At 40.0% G+C, this 15,949-nt stretch overlaps 1 protein-coding gene across 6 annotated transcripts in view; it reads left to right on the top strand.

Annotated features, from left to right (window-relative positions):
* The window catches only part of Ptprc (protein tyrosine phosphatase receptor type C), a 104,758-nt gene extending 94,482 nt beyond the window's left edge, over positions 1-10,276 (top strand). For all 6 annotated transcript variants that reach the window (XM_042701283.1, XM_042701287.1, XM_042701286.1 and 3 more), the window contains 6 exons: positions 843-976; positions 2,189-2,323; positions 4,150-4,272; positions 4,494-4,672; positions 7,555-7,690; positions 8,736-10,276. In XM_042701283.1, coding sequence (XP_042557217.1) covers positions 843-976; positions 2,189-2,323; positions 4,150-4,272; positions 4,494-4,672; positions 7,555-7,690; positions 8,736-9,005 — 977 coding nt within the window. In that variant the 3' untranslated portion in view covers positions 9,006-10,276. The remainder of the gene's footprint in view (positions 1-842; positions 977-2,188; positions 2,324-4,149; positions 4,273-4,493; positions 4,673-7,554; positions 7,691-8,735) is intronic.
* The last annotated feature ends 5,673 nt before the right edge of the window (positions 10,277-15,949 follow it).

The following is a 15,949-nucleotide window of genomic DNA, read 5'->3' as shown; positions in this document are numbered from 1 at the left end:
GAACCTAGTTCCTAGTTTTCAGGTTTATTAAACTGAAAATTAACATGGACAAAATATAAGCCAAACTGATAAACTAGACAAGCAAATAAATCACATGAAAGCATGGCTGACGTAGTTAACTTCCACAGAACCTCTTATCAATATAGTGAAAATATGGGATTGATCATAATATGTTAACCAGATTGACCAGGTTATTATAAATGTAAAATATTTTTATCATTATCTTTACATAGTTGTACATAGGACTTTCCAATCAACGTATCTGTATGTAGGTCTGAATCCTAATTAGAGTTATCTCTTCCTTCATTCCCCCATCCCTCCAAATCCCTCCCCTCCCCTTATTGGGGAAAAAGGAGACAAACTTAGGACTCAGTGATTTTGGGACTTAAAATAATGAACCTGACATACATACTTAAGGAAGACTTTTAATTTGCTGTTCATAGAATATAATGGAGAGAAAAAAATCTAAGTGATGTATTTTTGTAATGCACCTCAGGGAGAATGATGATATTTATTCCTTAGAAACCTAAAACATATGTGTAGAAAATAGAACAGTATCTTTTACGTTCCTTGTTTTCTCCTGTAACGTTTTGGAAGCCATCTAGTTTTAAGATACATTTTGAATTTGTTGATCAATGCTTAATTTCATGTAGAATCTTATTGCATTTGATGAATGCATTTACCTCTCCATGAATTGTTCATTTCCACATGTCACTAAGTTGATGATTTTTATTTTGTTAGTGGTGCTGGAGATTGAAACCAGGGACTTGAATTAAAAGTTTGATCTGCCATAGACATAGATCCCCTACCTTGATGTCTCACCACTGGTTTATTTTACGCAGATGACTTTAACAGAGTGCAGCTTAAACATGACCTGGAGGTGAGCAAGGAGAGCGAGCCAGCCTCCGACGACTCGTCAGATGAAGACAGTGACGCGGAAGAATCGAGCAAGTACATCAATGCATCTTTTGTGATGGTGTGTGTTTCCGTGTCCCAAACCTGATTTCCCACCCTTTGCAACTCATATCTGTGTTGGGCTATGATGGAATGTATCTATGTCATAACATATAACATCCAACAATTTCATACAAGAATCACGAGCTTGGTCATCCCTACATATTGATTTACACACACGTTCAACTTTTTATGATGCATTTTCTTTTTGTGTATGTGTGTACCAGTCCTGGGGCTTGAACTCAGGGCCTGGATGATATCCTTCAGCTTTTGCTTTTTGTTTTTGGCTCAAAGCTAGCATTCTACCACTTGAGCCACAGCACCGCTTCCTGCTTGATTTGGTAGTTAGTTGGAAGTAAGAGTCTCATGAACTTTGCTGCCTGGACTGGATTTGAATCATGATTCTCAGATCTCAGCTTCCTGTGTAGTTAGAATTGCAGGTGTGAGCCATTGGTGCCCAGCCTATATTTTAATAAACAATTTAAACTATCAAAGCCTAATGGGTTGATTGAAAAGTAACAGAATACTGTTAGCTGTATTTTATAACAAAATAGGGCTATTACCATATTCATTTAATAAGTAAAATGTAAACACATGCCAGAATGTAGGTATTTTATTCTTATTCAGATATCCAAATTAGAAGAAAATCCACATTCATGTATCTGCATAGTTAAAAATGTTTTGTTCTGACTGTGATGTTTTGACTATGTCACACAAATTATAAACAAGTCTCAGTTGCGATTTCCAATTGAGGAATTTTTGGCAATCAGTAATACTTATTGCATATACCCTGTGTTGGATTGTTTCTCTTCCAAATTTTCCTAAAACACATTCACTAAATATTAATTGAACTCGACTACATCATAAGAATGTACAGTACCAATCAAAAGAGAGAAATGGTGAAGATGATTTCAAATGCTTATGTAAATCCTTTTATACTATCGCAGCAACCTTTGAATAGAGGGAAAATGTGACTTTTGGGAAGAAAAACTTGTTTTGCAAGAGAATACCATACGTTTTAGTCTTGATTTTACATTATTAGCTACAAGTTATTATCAGACTAGTTTGCCTACAGCTGTCATATTTTCCTTGGACCTGAGAATCATCGTAGGTTTTTAATATCTGTAACAGCATTGGTGTCAAGGTAAGAAACCATTTTTCTAAATGGCCAATAAAAGTCCACTGCTCTCTTCAGATGGGAACAATAACAATATCCTACCTTTGCTTTTTAAAGAGTTACTGGAAGCCAGAAATGATGATCGCCGCCCAAGGACCCTTGAAAGAGACCACGGGTGACTTCTGGCAGATGATCTTCCAAAGAAAAGTCAAGGTTATTGTGATGCTGACAGAACTAAAGAATGGAGACCAGGTTGGTGCTTTTGAGAATCTTTTCTTTAAAAAAAAACATAATAAAGCCTGTCTGTTATAAAATGTCATTCTCCATTCTTGGACTGCCTGCATGATGGGAACAGCGTGTTTTTTTGACCTCTCTGTTTCCTCCTTCCGCTGGTTTAAGATGACGGGGGTCATCGGGGGGCTGGGCCTCTTCTTCCACCTGGCACTGAGGCTCTCCTGGTCGCCACTGCAGTCTTGCCCGCTGCTCACGATTGTCCACGACACAGCGTCTGCTGTCCCGACAAACTGCTCCAGTGTAGCTCCTTTTTCTATTGAGATAATAAAACTGAACTGACTCCTTTTCTGGCATTCAGACAGCAGCTGAGGGAGGCTTTCCCGTATCCTTCCATTTCCCCGCTGCTTGCAGGGTTTATAACGCGCTCTCCATCCTGGACAAGCAGGGTTGCAGGCCGTCTGAGCACTCACGTTATCATGAGTCAGCCTCCGTTTACTAACGTTTGTTTGTCATTGGTGGTGGTGGTGGTGGTGGTTGTGGGGCTTGAGCTCAGGGACTGGGCGCCGTCCTGAGCTTTGTGTGCTCAAAGCTAGTGTTCCCCCACTTGGAGCCACAGCACCACTTCCGGTTCTCTGTTGGATGATGGAAGATAAGACTATTACGGACTTTCTTACCCAGGCTGGCTTTGAACCCTGATCCTCAGATCTCAGCCTCTTGAGTAGCTGAGATGACCGGTGTGAGCCATGGGTACCTGGCTTATCTCTCTCTCTCTCTTGACATATCTACACTCTCTCTGTTTCGCTCACTCTCACTCCCGCTCATGCTCACTCTTGGGAATTACAGGGATTTGAATTATACTTTCTGGTCAAATATTCTCTCTCTTGAGCCATGTCTCTTTCGCTTACACCTTTTGCTGTTGTTGTAGTTTCTGTTTTTCTCAGAATAAGGACTATGTTCCTCCTACTTACACTTTTCCTCTGTAGCAGGAATAGCAGCTGTGAACCACAACACTCTTCTTATTTGATGAGATGAAATCTTACTAACTTTTTGCCCTGGCTGGCCTCAAACTGAATCCTTCTGATTTCTACCTCCAGAATAGCTTGGCTTATAGTCATAAGTCACCACACCCAGCCGATTCATTTTTTAAAAAAAGAATGTATGTTCTGATTTCTAGCATGGAAAGTGAAGAAATGAATGAGAGTACAGACCAAGACTGCCATCACAGTTGACGGTGGTGGGATTGAAGTTGGTGGGAAGCAGCAAAAAGGAGGAGGGAACCTTCTTGTAACTCACACACACTCTCGGGTCTCCCCTGGCTTAGATATGCCACCCATTTATCTCTTCCTGGAGTTGCTCATTAAGATTCTGGGAGGATAAAACCTCCTTCACCAAGACCAGTGGAGAAATGGGAGGGGCGGGGGCTGAGCCATCGAGGAGTCCTGACCCATGTCAGATTAATGTACAGATTTTGAAGAAATGATCAGGGTGTGGAAGGGAGGAGCAAATCTCAAATCTCAGAGGACCCCACCGGGAAGACAGCGAGTCCTACCACCTCAATTATCCCAAGGTTTCTTTCCTTGCAAGAGGAGAGACCTATTTGTTAGATAGATCATCATCATATTTAAAATAAAATTCAGATTTTTATGGGCAATTTTCAATTTTAACACATAATGAATCGTTTTCCACTTAATAGAAAATGAGGAAAGCAAGAACAGGGAGGTTTGAGAAAGAGGGTGATTGAGGGAGAGAGAAGAGAGAGAAAGAGAGGAGGAAGATTCCTTTAAATAGCAAGTGCACAGGGATAGAATCAGTTAAACCCTGTTAACCCGTGTCTCCTTATCTAGGAAATGTGTGCCCAGTACTGGGGGGAAGGCAAGCAAACCTACGGAGATTTAGAAGTTGACACGAAAGACACAAGCCAGTCCACAGGTTACACTCTCCGAGTATTCGAACTGAGACATCCCAAGGTAATACATTATTTTGAAGGCATTGTTTTTTTTTTTTTCAAATGTAATTATCTTGATGGCAAAAGTAGTATCGATTATGTTATGCAATCAAAGATACCACCTTCGGGAAGGCTTGGAATGGAATTTTCCACTGTGTAAATGAATGCAGTCCTGACAAGAATGTGCTTCTAGAGCCGGTCATGGCCTGGTACTGAGCTGCGCTCCTTCCATTCTGGTTTCAGAGGAAAGACCCTCGAACTGTGTACCAGTACCAGTACACAGCCTGGAAGGGGGAACAGCTTCCAGCAGAACCCAAAGAACTGGTCTCCATGATTCAGAGCCTCAAACAGAAGCTTCCCAGGAGGAATTCTTCCGAAGGGACTAAGTATCACAAGAGCGTGCCTATCCTAGTCCATTGCAGGTGGGTGAGATGGGATGGGAAGCCCTTGGCCTCTGGGCTCCCATTCTCCCTTAAATTCTATCCGTATCGCCACTGGGACGGCCTTGGAGAGGGTTCCCCACTCACCTGGGTTTTCTCTACATAGCATGGCTGCTATAGTTCCATAAGTCAAGGCTGTGATTCCTTTCGTACTACATTTCATGCTACCTCCAGGGCCTCATTCCCTCATAGTGAACTCAGATCGCTATGTGTGAGGAACACACAGATGAGTGGACAGAAAGATGCATGAATGGATAGATGGATGGTTTGCATTTACATATATTCTTAGGTGGAATGACCCCTCACCTGGAAGTTATAGAATCCATATGACTGAATGCTTTGACTCCAGTACACATTTTAATTAATTTATGTTGTGCTGGTCCTGGGCTTTGAACCCAGGACCTAGTTTGTCCCTGAGAGTTGATACTCAAGGCTGGTGTTCAACCTTTTGAGCCACAGCTCTACTTCTGGAGTTTTAGTGGTTAACTGGAGATGTGTGTCTCACAGACTTTTCTGCCTGGGCTGGCTTTCCTCAGATCTCAGCCTCCTCAGTAGGTAGGATGACAGGTGTGAGCCACCAGTGCCTGGCTGAACAGAAATTTCATATTAATTGAATTAATTTAAATTTTAACTGAAATCTCTGGGTTGAACAGCTTTGTTTTAAACCCATTGTCTTATTTTTCTAAACTGATTTCAAAGGCAAAGATTTTAGCCACACCAGTGATAATATTTGATATTTAAATTTTTTCCATTAGGCAGACATTTAAATTTTGTTTGTGGTAGATACCTGCATATCTACCTTAATGAAGAGAAATTGAGCAAAAGCTTCTTAGTATAGAAAGTTCACATAAAATAAGAATATTAAGGAAGAATTTAAATAATCTAAAAGTGAACTATGAACTTTGTAAGGTGCTTTTAGAATGTTTGCAGAAGCTTATTATTGGAATTTCATATACTAGAGTCAAGCCTTCAGAAATGTATTACCTGCAGTAGATAATTTGAATTTTCAAAAGTGAAATTTGTGTTGGAAGAAAAGGAGAGAAGGCAGATTTCGGTTTGCATGTTCTTCAGGTTATGATGACCTCTTCCTTCCATGTCTGCCTTAGTGATAGATGGGCATTTATGGCCCTGCTGACAATATGCTCTTCAGGGCAAGCTGTGTTAAGATGTTTTAAAGCCTCATAGTTTGGGAAATCCATTTGGTTGTGAATTGTTCTTTCTTCTCTGTTTGGAGAAGGTAGAAGGGAGAAAGGGACCACATTATTTCAATGTTTATCAGTTTCTAACTGTGCCCTTACTGTCTCTAAATCTCAATTTTCTCATCCATTAAAACTGGTCCTACCCATTGTAACAATGAGATGTACAAGACATTATGTTGAAAATGAACTTTACAACTTTGGGGCGGGGGAGGAGTTGGGGAGGCGGGGAGGGAAGAGATGGTAGGGAAAAATTACAAAGGAAGGGGTAACAATGCTTGACAGGAAATGGATTCATTACCTTGCTCATGTAACTGTAACCCCTCTGTACAGTATCTTTACAATAAAAAATATATAAAATTAAAAACTGGTCCTAACAATGCAGATTTAAATAAAAATACATTTGCAACCACAAAGTACTAAAGAGGAGAAAGTAGATCTTTAAGGTCTAAGCCACATTTTTAATTTTAAATTTTATTGTAAATTTAAATTAAATTGATGTACAGAGGGGTTACAGTTACATAAGTCAGGTGATAAGTGCATTTTTTCTGTACAGTGTTGCTCCCTCCCTCATTTTCCTCTACTCTCCCCCCCACCCCCCGACTCCCTCCCCTGCCAAGTTCTAACAGTGTCTAGTGTATATCACTGTTGAATTTTTTTTGATGGGGTAATGCTTTTATTTGAATTTAACATTATTTAATATCAGAGACTTCATACAGTACAATAAGCATATATGTAAATGAATATAATTACACATATATTACATTTAATATTACACATGTACATTGCATACTGTTGAATTTTTTCACCCTTTGTCCCACAGTTTCTGTGATTCCCCCTTCCCTTCCCCAAATCAGATAAACATATATAAGACAGAGGGTACAGAAATAAAAACAATGACACGACGACTAAAACAAAGGGAAAAATAAGAAAGAAAAAAGAAATAACTGCAAACACTAAAAAAAACAAAAGCCCTCATTTCCATTTCTTGGAGTTTGTTTCAATAAACGTCATTTTTATGGACATATGCACATAGCTATTGAGCCATTGTGATCCTCACTTATTCTAGACATATTCTAGGTATTACAAATGAGGGAAACTATGGAGCTTGTGTTTCTTTGGGTCTGGCTTACTTCACTTCATATAATTTTTCCAAGTCTTTCCATTTCCTTACGAATGGGACAATGACATTCTTTCTGATGAAAGCATAAAATCCCATTTTCTATCTATCTATCTATCTATCTATCTATCTATCTATCTATCTATCTATCTATCTATCTATCTATCTATCTATCTGTCTGTCTGTCTGTCTGTCTATCTATCCATCTACCTATCTATCTATCTATCCATCTATCTATCCATCTATCTATCTGTATCTCTATCTTATCACATTTTCTTGATCCGTTCATCTACGGAGGGGCGTTTGGGGTGATTCCATATCTTAGCTATGGTAAACAATGCCAAAGCCAAATATTTTTAAACTATAGAATTATCATAGTCATAAATTGAGATAGTTTGCCCCAGAATGCATTCAGCTGAAAGAAATTAGCGCTTAAGAAAATAGAAAAAGATGATTATAATAATCATGAAGTAAACAAAAATGTATGCTGTTCCTGTGTTTCTGTGCCAATTTCACCTCCTCCTCTTCATCTTCTGCTCCTTGGATAGGGATGGGGCTGAGCACACAGGAGTGTTCTGTGCTTTGATCAATCTCTTGGAAAGCGCGGAGACAGAAGAGGTCATAGATGTTTTCCAAGTGGTAAAGTCTCTGCGTAAAGCCAGGCCAGGGGTGGTTGCCACGTTTGTAAGTATACCTCGTGTTTACTCCAATGTGCTTTGCATTATTACTGGATCATTTCCCCCTCTTCCCCTCCCCTTCCCCCCTTCCCTTTTTCACATTGAAATGTTATCGATATAAATGAGATTTGGTGTTTGCCAGCAGTTTTTGCTGTGACTGTTCATGAAGGATACTTTTCTAACTGAGAAGGAATTGCTTCATTTCCCTTTTGAGTTCGACCAATTCGTCTTGTCAAATAACAGAGCGTCCCCCAATTTAAGGGCTTTAAGGACATTAGTTGTAGTTCAGGACTAGCGTGTGGACCTGCTGGAATGTTCTGGCGATCTTTTCCAGCTCAGCTAGTGAAGCCAGGCTCGTGCATGGGCCTGTCATAAGCTCATGTGCGTGCTGGCTCTGGCTGGTCTAAAAGCCCCTCCGCGGGCACGGGCTGGACGCTGGCTGAGGCTGAGCTATGGTAGCAGGGGTGAGTGGGCTGCAGGTCACCTGGGAATCAGTAATTATTCACAAGATGAGCATAGTTCACGCACTGAAGTCCCTGAGACTTTCAGCGTGGTATGAAGGGAGTGTGCACAGACCGATTGTTAAGTTGTGACCCCCCTGTGTACTTTTAGCCTTGTGGAGCTGTTCTGTATCGGAGCTTCTGTATTCATTAAAATGTCAGGGCAACTAGAAGCTCAGAGACCAGGCCTTTTCCCATAACCTGTGCAGATCTGGGCGGGCTTGAGGCGCAGGTACTTCTTGCTCTGGCTCTTCAATCATGGATCAACTTTAGCTAAGGGGAGAAGCACAAAACTGGCTCCGTGAGCCAAGGCCCGGTGCTGAGATGTCCTGAGGCTGGGCTGGAGGAGAAAACCCCTGTTTGAAGTGGCCCGAAGGTCCCCGTTAGTACTGAAAGCAAAGTTATTTAGAATGCTTTTTATGAGAACAAGCTGAAGAACCCTCCATCCCTCCAGGCTTCCACAAGTACATGGTTATTCTTGCTACTTTTTCCATTGCACATAAAACAGCATCAACCTCCTTCATGTAATTTCCTGTCACTTCGCTTTGCTAGGCACAGTACCAGTTCCTCTACGACACCATGGTCAGCTACTACCCTGCCCGGAATGGACAAGTCAAAAAACCCAGCATGCATGAGGATCGGGTTGAATTTGATAATGAAGTGGACAAAGCAAAGAACGATGCCAATTGTGTCCATCCACCTGACACCCCAGATAAGACCCACGACCAGGAGGGGGAAGGCTCTGAAGCCACATGTGGCTCCCCAGGCCCAGAATGTTCTGCCAATGGGCCTTCGGGTCCAGCTTTAACTCCAAGTTCATAGGAAAAGACGTACCTGGGGCACCTCTACATCTCATATTAGCTGTTATTTCTGCTTTTCTTTCCTTTTTTTTTTTTTTTTTTACTACTATGGTTTTAAAAAAAGTATTTAAGTTGCTTTGGCTAAAATGGTTTGTACAGTCTTATGCTTATTTTTAAACTTTTTTTCCCCAGCAAAAACATTGTTGTGGTCTTTGTGTGTCAATGTTTCTGTTTGCACGTGGGTGACAAACAGAGAGACTGAGAGACAGAGAGAGACACAGAGAGAGAGAGGAGCGAGAGAGCGCTTGCAACTGAGTCCAGATGCTTTTGAGAAGTTGTCTTTTTGCCTTTCTGAAGAAAACATGTATTTTCATATTGGAGCTGATAGCTTGAATGGTCTCATTTTCAAATCCTCATTGCGTGACTATGAAAGACTAAAACCACGGACTTTCTAGGAGGACCTCAAGATGTGTTCCTTGCTCAACTTGTGGATTTCTTACAGTTTGCTCTTACTTCCAGAGAGTGCCTACGAGTAGATTGTGTATGGTTAGCTACTACAAGAAAATTCATTAAAATAACATTAGCAAATCTTATCTTCCAGTGTGTTAAAATTTAGTTCAATATCTTTTTAAGCATATTTAATCTAATTTAAAGATTCTGAGAGAGCCTACCTTCCTAACCACAGGGCTTTATAACTCTGCCACACAGAGTATTTTCTGTAAGTTTTGTGATACTTATTGCTTAATATTCTTGACCAAATATTTTTTGTTACAAGTGAACTTAAATATCTTTGAAATAAACAAATGCAATAGATATTGAAACCTCTATGATAAAAATAGGAACTTGCAAATATATTTGTGCCAAATATTTACATATGAAACATGATGCATAAGATATGACACATAATACAGCTGAATTTTATGAAATTCAGCACTGACATGTGGAAAACAACACTGAGTATGCATAATCCCTTTTTGCAAGTAGCCAGCAATCTTCATTAATACAAATTCATTTTGAATTTCTTACCTGCTTAGGAATTAGCATTGAGAGCCATCATAAAATTCATTGGTTTCTTTTCTCGTTTGTAGTATGTTAAGTGTGTTCTGTGTTCACATATAAAAAGTGGATGTAGCTATTGAAAAAGGCTTAATACAAAAAGACTGTTTTCAGACATTTTTGTGGATCCTGTTTTTTTTTTTTAAGATGCTCTAATAATGTAGGGTCTGGGATCTAAAAACCTCAAGAAGAGTGACATTTTTTCCAAGATGTAATAAAAACAACTTCTTTTGTGAACTTTGCTTCTGTCTATGACATTTTTCACATGGCACTCTTTGGTTGGTTGGTTTTCTGTATCTTTAGTCTCTGGTTTTAAAGGATTTTACTATTCATCATTACTATTCATCATTAATTACTGTCTACACAACTCATTTTGTGTTATTCTAATTACTATCATGGCACTTAAAAATGAGAGATTAATCTTTAGGATACTCTACAGTCCTTTGCCATTAGTTCCCAGATGAAGAAAAGTGGAACTTAACAAAGAAACAACAATTTCTAATACATACACACACACACACACACACACACACACACACACACACACATAAAGGTTAATTAGCCTTCCTTTGTACTCACTAGAGAAGACAGAGGCCTGAAAGTCGCCATATATGGGCATCAGAAAGAAATAAAGTTGGCTATTATGGCTCTCGCTGGTCACTCAGACTTTACCATCTTGTTTTCTCCTAATAAAACTGGGGTAGTCTCCGTTTATTAGACAACATAGTTAGAGTGTTAAAATTCTGATTCTCATTAGAACCAAGTGAATGCTATGATAGGCGTCTATTTTTAGCTGTGAAGTTGCTTCAAAACACAAACAGCAAAACTTGTAGATTTTAAATGACCTTGAAGGAAAAATTTTCTCCAGGGGTTTCAACTGGGAGGAATATCTCCAGATGCAGAAATTTTGTGTTTGAAATGTGTGTTTTCTGCTTGAGATTTTTCTTTGGAAGATACAAAACAGCATAGAATGTCATGGTAATTTCTATTAATTTTGGTAGCAAGGTAGAAACATGTTTTTTTTTTCTTTCTTCTTTTGCAAATGGGAACACGTGGAAAGGAGACAAGTAAGTAGTAGCTCAGAAACCCATTGATAGAGGAGAAGCTAAATCACCCAGACAGGCAGGCCAGGCTCCAGAGTATGGAATTATGATTATGATTTTTATCTTTAAAAGGAATAGCAAGAGCAGGGAAGGTGGCTCAGTGGTAGAGTGCTTGCCTAGCATGCATGAGGCCCTGGGTTCTATTTCTTCATACCACATGCACATACACAAAATAAAATACAAAATAAAACAAAACAAAATAAGATGTTTAAAAGGAATGGTAATATATGAGCTAGAGACTCAAGTTTTGGACTATGGATTCAATTTGTAGGAGGCCAACTACAAAACATACAAGATTTCTTTGTGGACAGTTATTAGCATTATTACTTCCAAGACCCAGTCAGAAAAATGAAGCCCAAACTCACAGCTTAAAATATCCTGGTTTATTTAAGAGAGGCGTTTCTGAACCTATCTTTATAGTCATTGGCCCCAAAAGAGATTATGCTTTTGCTTTAGTATGAGACACATTTAGTCATCTTGAAATTCAGGTCTCAGTAATTTTGTGTAAGCCAAGTGCTGGTGGCTCAAGCCTGTAATCCTAGCTATTCAGGATGCTGAAATCTGAGGATTGCAGTTCAAAGCCAGCCCAGGCAGGAACTTTTCTAAGACTCTTACCTCTAATTAACAAGCAAGAAGATGGAAGTAGAGCTGTGGTTTAAGTGGTAGAGGACCAGCCATGAGTGAAAAGGCTAAGGGACAGAGCTCAGTTCCTGAGTTCAAGCCCTAATGATATCAGTAGAAAACACTCAAACAAACAATAACTTTGTACCTATGTGACAAATATTTTCAGAAGAGCTATGCATTTTAATATTTCCATGCAAAGGGTCATCTATGTGAAGTCACTAACCAAAAATTGTCTCCTTAGTGATCATTTTAAAAGTGCAAACTTCCAGTCAGAATTTTAATACTTTCTTCATATCCATGTTTTGCTTTTTTTCCCCTTAAAAATGTCAACAATAAAGTTTAAGATTTCTTACAATGAAGTAGGATGTGCCTTTTTTTTAAAGTTTACACTGGTGATTTGTTAAAACATGTCCACACTGAACTCCACAGACAAAAGGAAGGAACTGATAACTGTCCCCCACTAACTGGAGCATATTCTTGATATGAAGAGGTTGCAGTGCACAAGTTCAGAGGAAATGAATGTCTGTTCCCTCTCACAGGCGAGCTCAGGCAGGCTTTCATTCTTTTGGACAAATTTCATATCTGGAACGATCTACAGTTTCTTCAAAGAGACACATTCAAAATTGGGCTGTTTGATTTCCTGTTTTAAATGAGACTTTCTTCCACTGAGTCTTTTTTCTCTTCCTGTAAACCTCTTTTCATTTTATTCCTTCTCACAATTCAAAATGACTACTAAGTTTTGAGCAATATTTGTAAGGCAGTTAAGAGTTGCTCATGGTCGTTTTCATCATGACAGGGTGAAATTTGGTTATCAGGTAAAATACAAGGTATCACAGGTAGATTTGAATTCGAAATAACAAGGGACAATATTTTAGTCTAGGTATTGCTCGTTCAACATTTGGGGGCATAAACTAAAAAGTATTGTTTATGTGAAATTTAAATTCAAATGTAATTGGGTACTCACCCCATCCGCCCCTTCCCCCACACACAATACCTTCTAACTCTAGCTTAATAGCACCTACCAGCTCCATTTCGTTGGCATTTGTGGAATTAAGTTTGATATTTAACTTTGGCCAAAACTTTTTCATCCAATATATAATATTCTTCCTACCAGGAGAAACTCCCCGAGATGTAAAGGTTGATTGAAATTAGATGAGTATACAAATAAAAACTTAAAAAATAATCTCTAAGCTTATCACTGGTGGCTCATATCTAAAACCCTAGCTATTCAGGAGGCTGAGATCTGAGGATCACAGTTCAAAGCCAGTTCTGAAAGAAAAGTCTATGAGCCTCGTATCACCAGTTAACCGGCAAGAAGCCAGAAGTAGAGGTAGACTTCAAATGGTAGAGTGCCAGTCTTGAGCATGAAAAGGTAAGAAAAGAGTGTGAAGCCCTGAGTTCAAGCCTCGGTACTGGTACAAAAATAACAAAATTAACTATGAAACAAAGACGCAGAAATAGCTGTCCTCTATCACATATAAACATGATAGTAGACATAGCATTGCTTGACATAGAATACTTTAATTATTTTACCTGTATTTGTTTCCTCAAGATAAATTCCAGGCTGCACAGCTTCTTGCCTTCATTTTATAGGTGAAGAAGAGGACCTGGTAATGAAAGCCATCTGGTGAATGACAGGCAGGATCTGGACCAGCTTTTGCTGGCTCATCAGCTGGGACCCCAGACTTCTTCGTCCTCTGTGTTCGTGTGTCCTTCAACGTGGCTCATATGGTTTGGCGCAGTAGAGAAACAATCTGAGTTATTTTCTCCCTTTTCTCCATTGCATGATTAGAAACAAAACAAAACTGTCACAGTGTTGTTCTGAGCTCAACCAGTAAGCTCAGTTGAGCTCACTCAGAACATGGAAGTCATTATAGGGATGTAAACACACCCTGAAGCATTCATGGAGAGGGATTGTACTCGTTTATGTAAACGAAGATCACCCATCTCCAAAGTGTGTGCCAGGAAAGAAAGCCTTGCAATACATAGCAAATGTCAGCCTAGCAACAGTTTTCTCCATGGGAGTCGCATTTCAAAGTGATTAGTATTTCAAACAAGTTCAAAGGGCATGATAAAATATACACACCTCGTGCCTGCGGAGTCTCCATCTTTCAGTCTTTCTGGAGTGGCACTGAGAATTTCTCTCACCTAGAAATCCCACACAGTGGAATGTCAGGGAACCAGAAATTAACTTCCCGTGAAAAATAGCCCATTAACCTCCAGAAGAAAGCCTCCCGGTCTGCGTGTACCTTCCATTCCAGCAGTGAGGAGATCCCTGGTAAATGTATACTTACCTTCCGGGGGAGGGGAACTGTTGGTTGTATTAATATGTCACACATTTTATTCTTGTATCAAAGAATGAAAAATACTGCCTTGCTGGGTGCTGGTGGCTCACACCTACAATCCTAGCTACTCAGGAGTCTGAGATCTGAGGATCGTGGTTCGAAGCCAGCCCAGACAGAAAAGGTCATGAGACTCTTTATCTCTAATAAGACTGCTCAGAAAAAGCTGGAAGTGATGCTGTGGCTCACATGGTAGAGTGCTAGCCTTGAGCAAAAGAAGCTCAGGAACAGCATCTAGGCCCTGAGTTCAAGCCCCAGGACCATCTATATCAGTATCTGTATCTGTATCTATATCTGTATCTATATTATGTATTATAGCCTTAAACTTTCATTGAGGTCTAGTGTGGTGACACATGCTTTTAATCCCTGGAGATTGAGAATGTGGGGTTATATAGCTCACCCAGGCTACGTGGAAAGACTCTATTCTCAAAAAGTGCTTTTATTTGTTGAGTGACAACTTCTTTGCACCATTCCCTAAAGATAATAAAATATTGAATAGGTTATGATGTGCTTTAGGAAAAGCACACGCCCTGTGGCGAGCGGAGAGGCTGTGGAAAGAGGGAAACAACCTGTCCACTGCGGGCCCAGACTGGTCCCCCGGGCCCAGACTGGTCCCCCGTGGGCGCCGGGAGGGAAGGAAGGAAGGAAGGGTCACCGGGGACATGGGACGGCGCGGTGGAGAGGCGAGGGGCTCGTTGAGCCGGACCCCAAGGCTCAGCAAGCGCCAGGCCCCGGAGTTCCCACCCCAGCCCGGCAAACACAAGTAAAGAACTGCAATTTGCTCAAAATTGGGAGCCACGTGAATCCCATGGCAAAGAGCTCCCAGTGGTGCAAACACAGGGCGTGTCCTTTGGATTTACCAGTGTGTGTGTGAGTGTGTGTGTGTGTGTGTGTGAGTGTGAGTGTGTGTGAGTGTGTGTGAGTGTGTGTGTGTGAGCGTGTGAGTGTGTGTGAGTGTGTGTGTGTGTGAGAGAGTGTGTGAGTGTGTGAGTGTGTGTGTGTGTGTGAGAGAGAGTGTGTGTGAGTGTGTGTGTGTGTGTGAGTGTGTGTGAGAGAGTGTGAGTGTGTGTGTGAGTGTGTGTGAGTGTGTGTGAGTGTGAGTGTGTGTGTGAGTGTGTGAGTGTGTGTGTGAGTGTGTGTGTGAGTGTGTGTGTCCTCTGAGATGGGCTGATGTTTCTCATCTGGCACCTCCAGTTCATTTCAGTTTTACAAAATGACTTCTTCAATGAGCAAGCTGTTTGTAAACAGAACATGCTTTGGCAGTTTTCTCTCTGTTTAACGCTCAATCATGGCAGTCAGATTTCTCCCTGATGAGACACAGTGGGAAGGAACTGTAGTTGTTCTTTCAAGAAGTAGCAAAATGTTTGTTTGCAACTTAAAGGCAGGAAGTACTAAAAGGTCAAAATCAGCCAAGTCAATTACAACTTACTGAAAGCACTAAAACCCACTAAGTTTCTCTCCACAGATCTTTATATACCATATGTTAATTTAATTCAGAGAATATGTAGATTTCAGCAATAAAAACCAATTTTTTCTGTCTCTCTATAGAAATATGTATAAAAACACATATAACATTCGCTATGTATACTATATATATACTATACATATATTCTTTACATAGTACATATTTATATGTGTATAATATAGAGAGATTAACTTCATTTAGCAATATAAGATGATATAGTTGTAGGCTGTTCATTGTTTAACCTAATTCTATGGATATTTACATAGAAAATATCTTTCCATAATATGTGGATCTGTATTGTGTAGCTGCTAAAAAATGTTAGCAGGGTAAAAGATGTTTCCTATTAATTATTACAAAGGAAGCAATGGAGACGATT

This window comes from Dipodomys spectabilis, unplaced genomic scaffold (assembly GCF_019054845.1).
Source record: "Dipodomys spectabilis isolate Male_0828 unplaced genomic scaffold, ASM1905484v1 ptg000288l, whole genome shotgun sequence".
NCBI lineage: Eukaryota > Metazoa > Chordata > Mammalia > Rodentia > Heteromyidae > Dipodomys > Dipodomys spectabilis.
The sequence above is the reverse complement of the archived record's forward strand: the minus strand, read 5'-3'. Positions and strand labels throughout refer to the sequence as shown.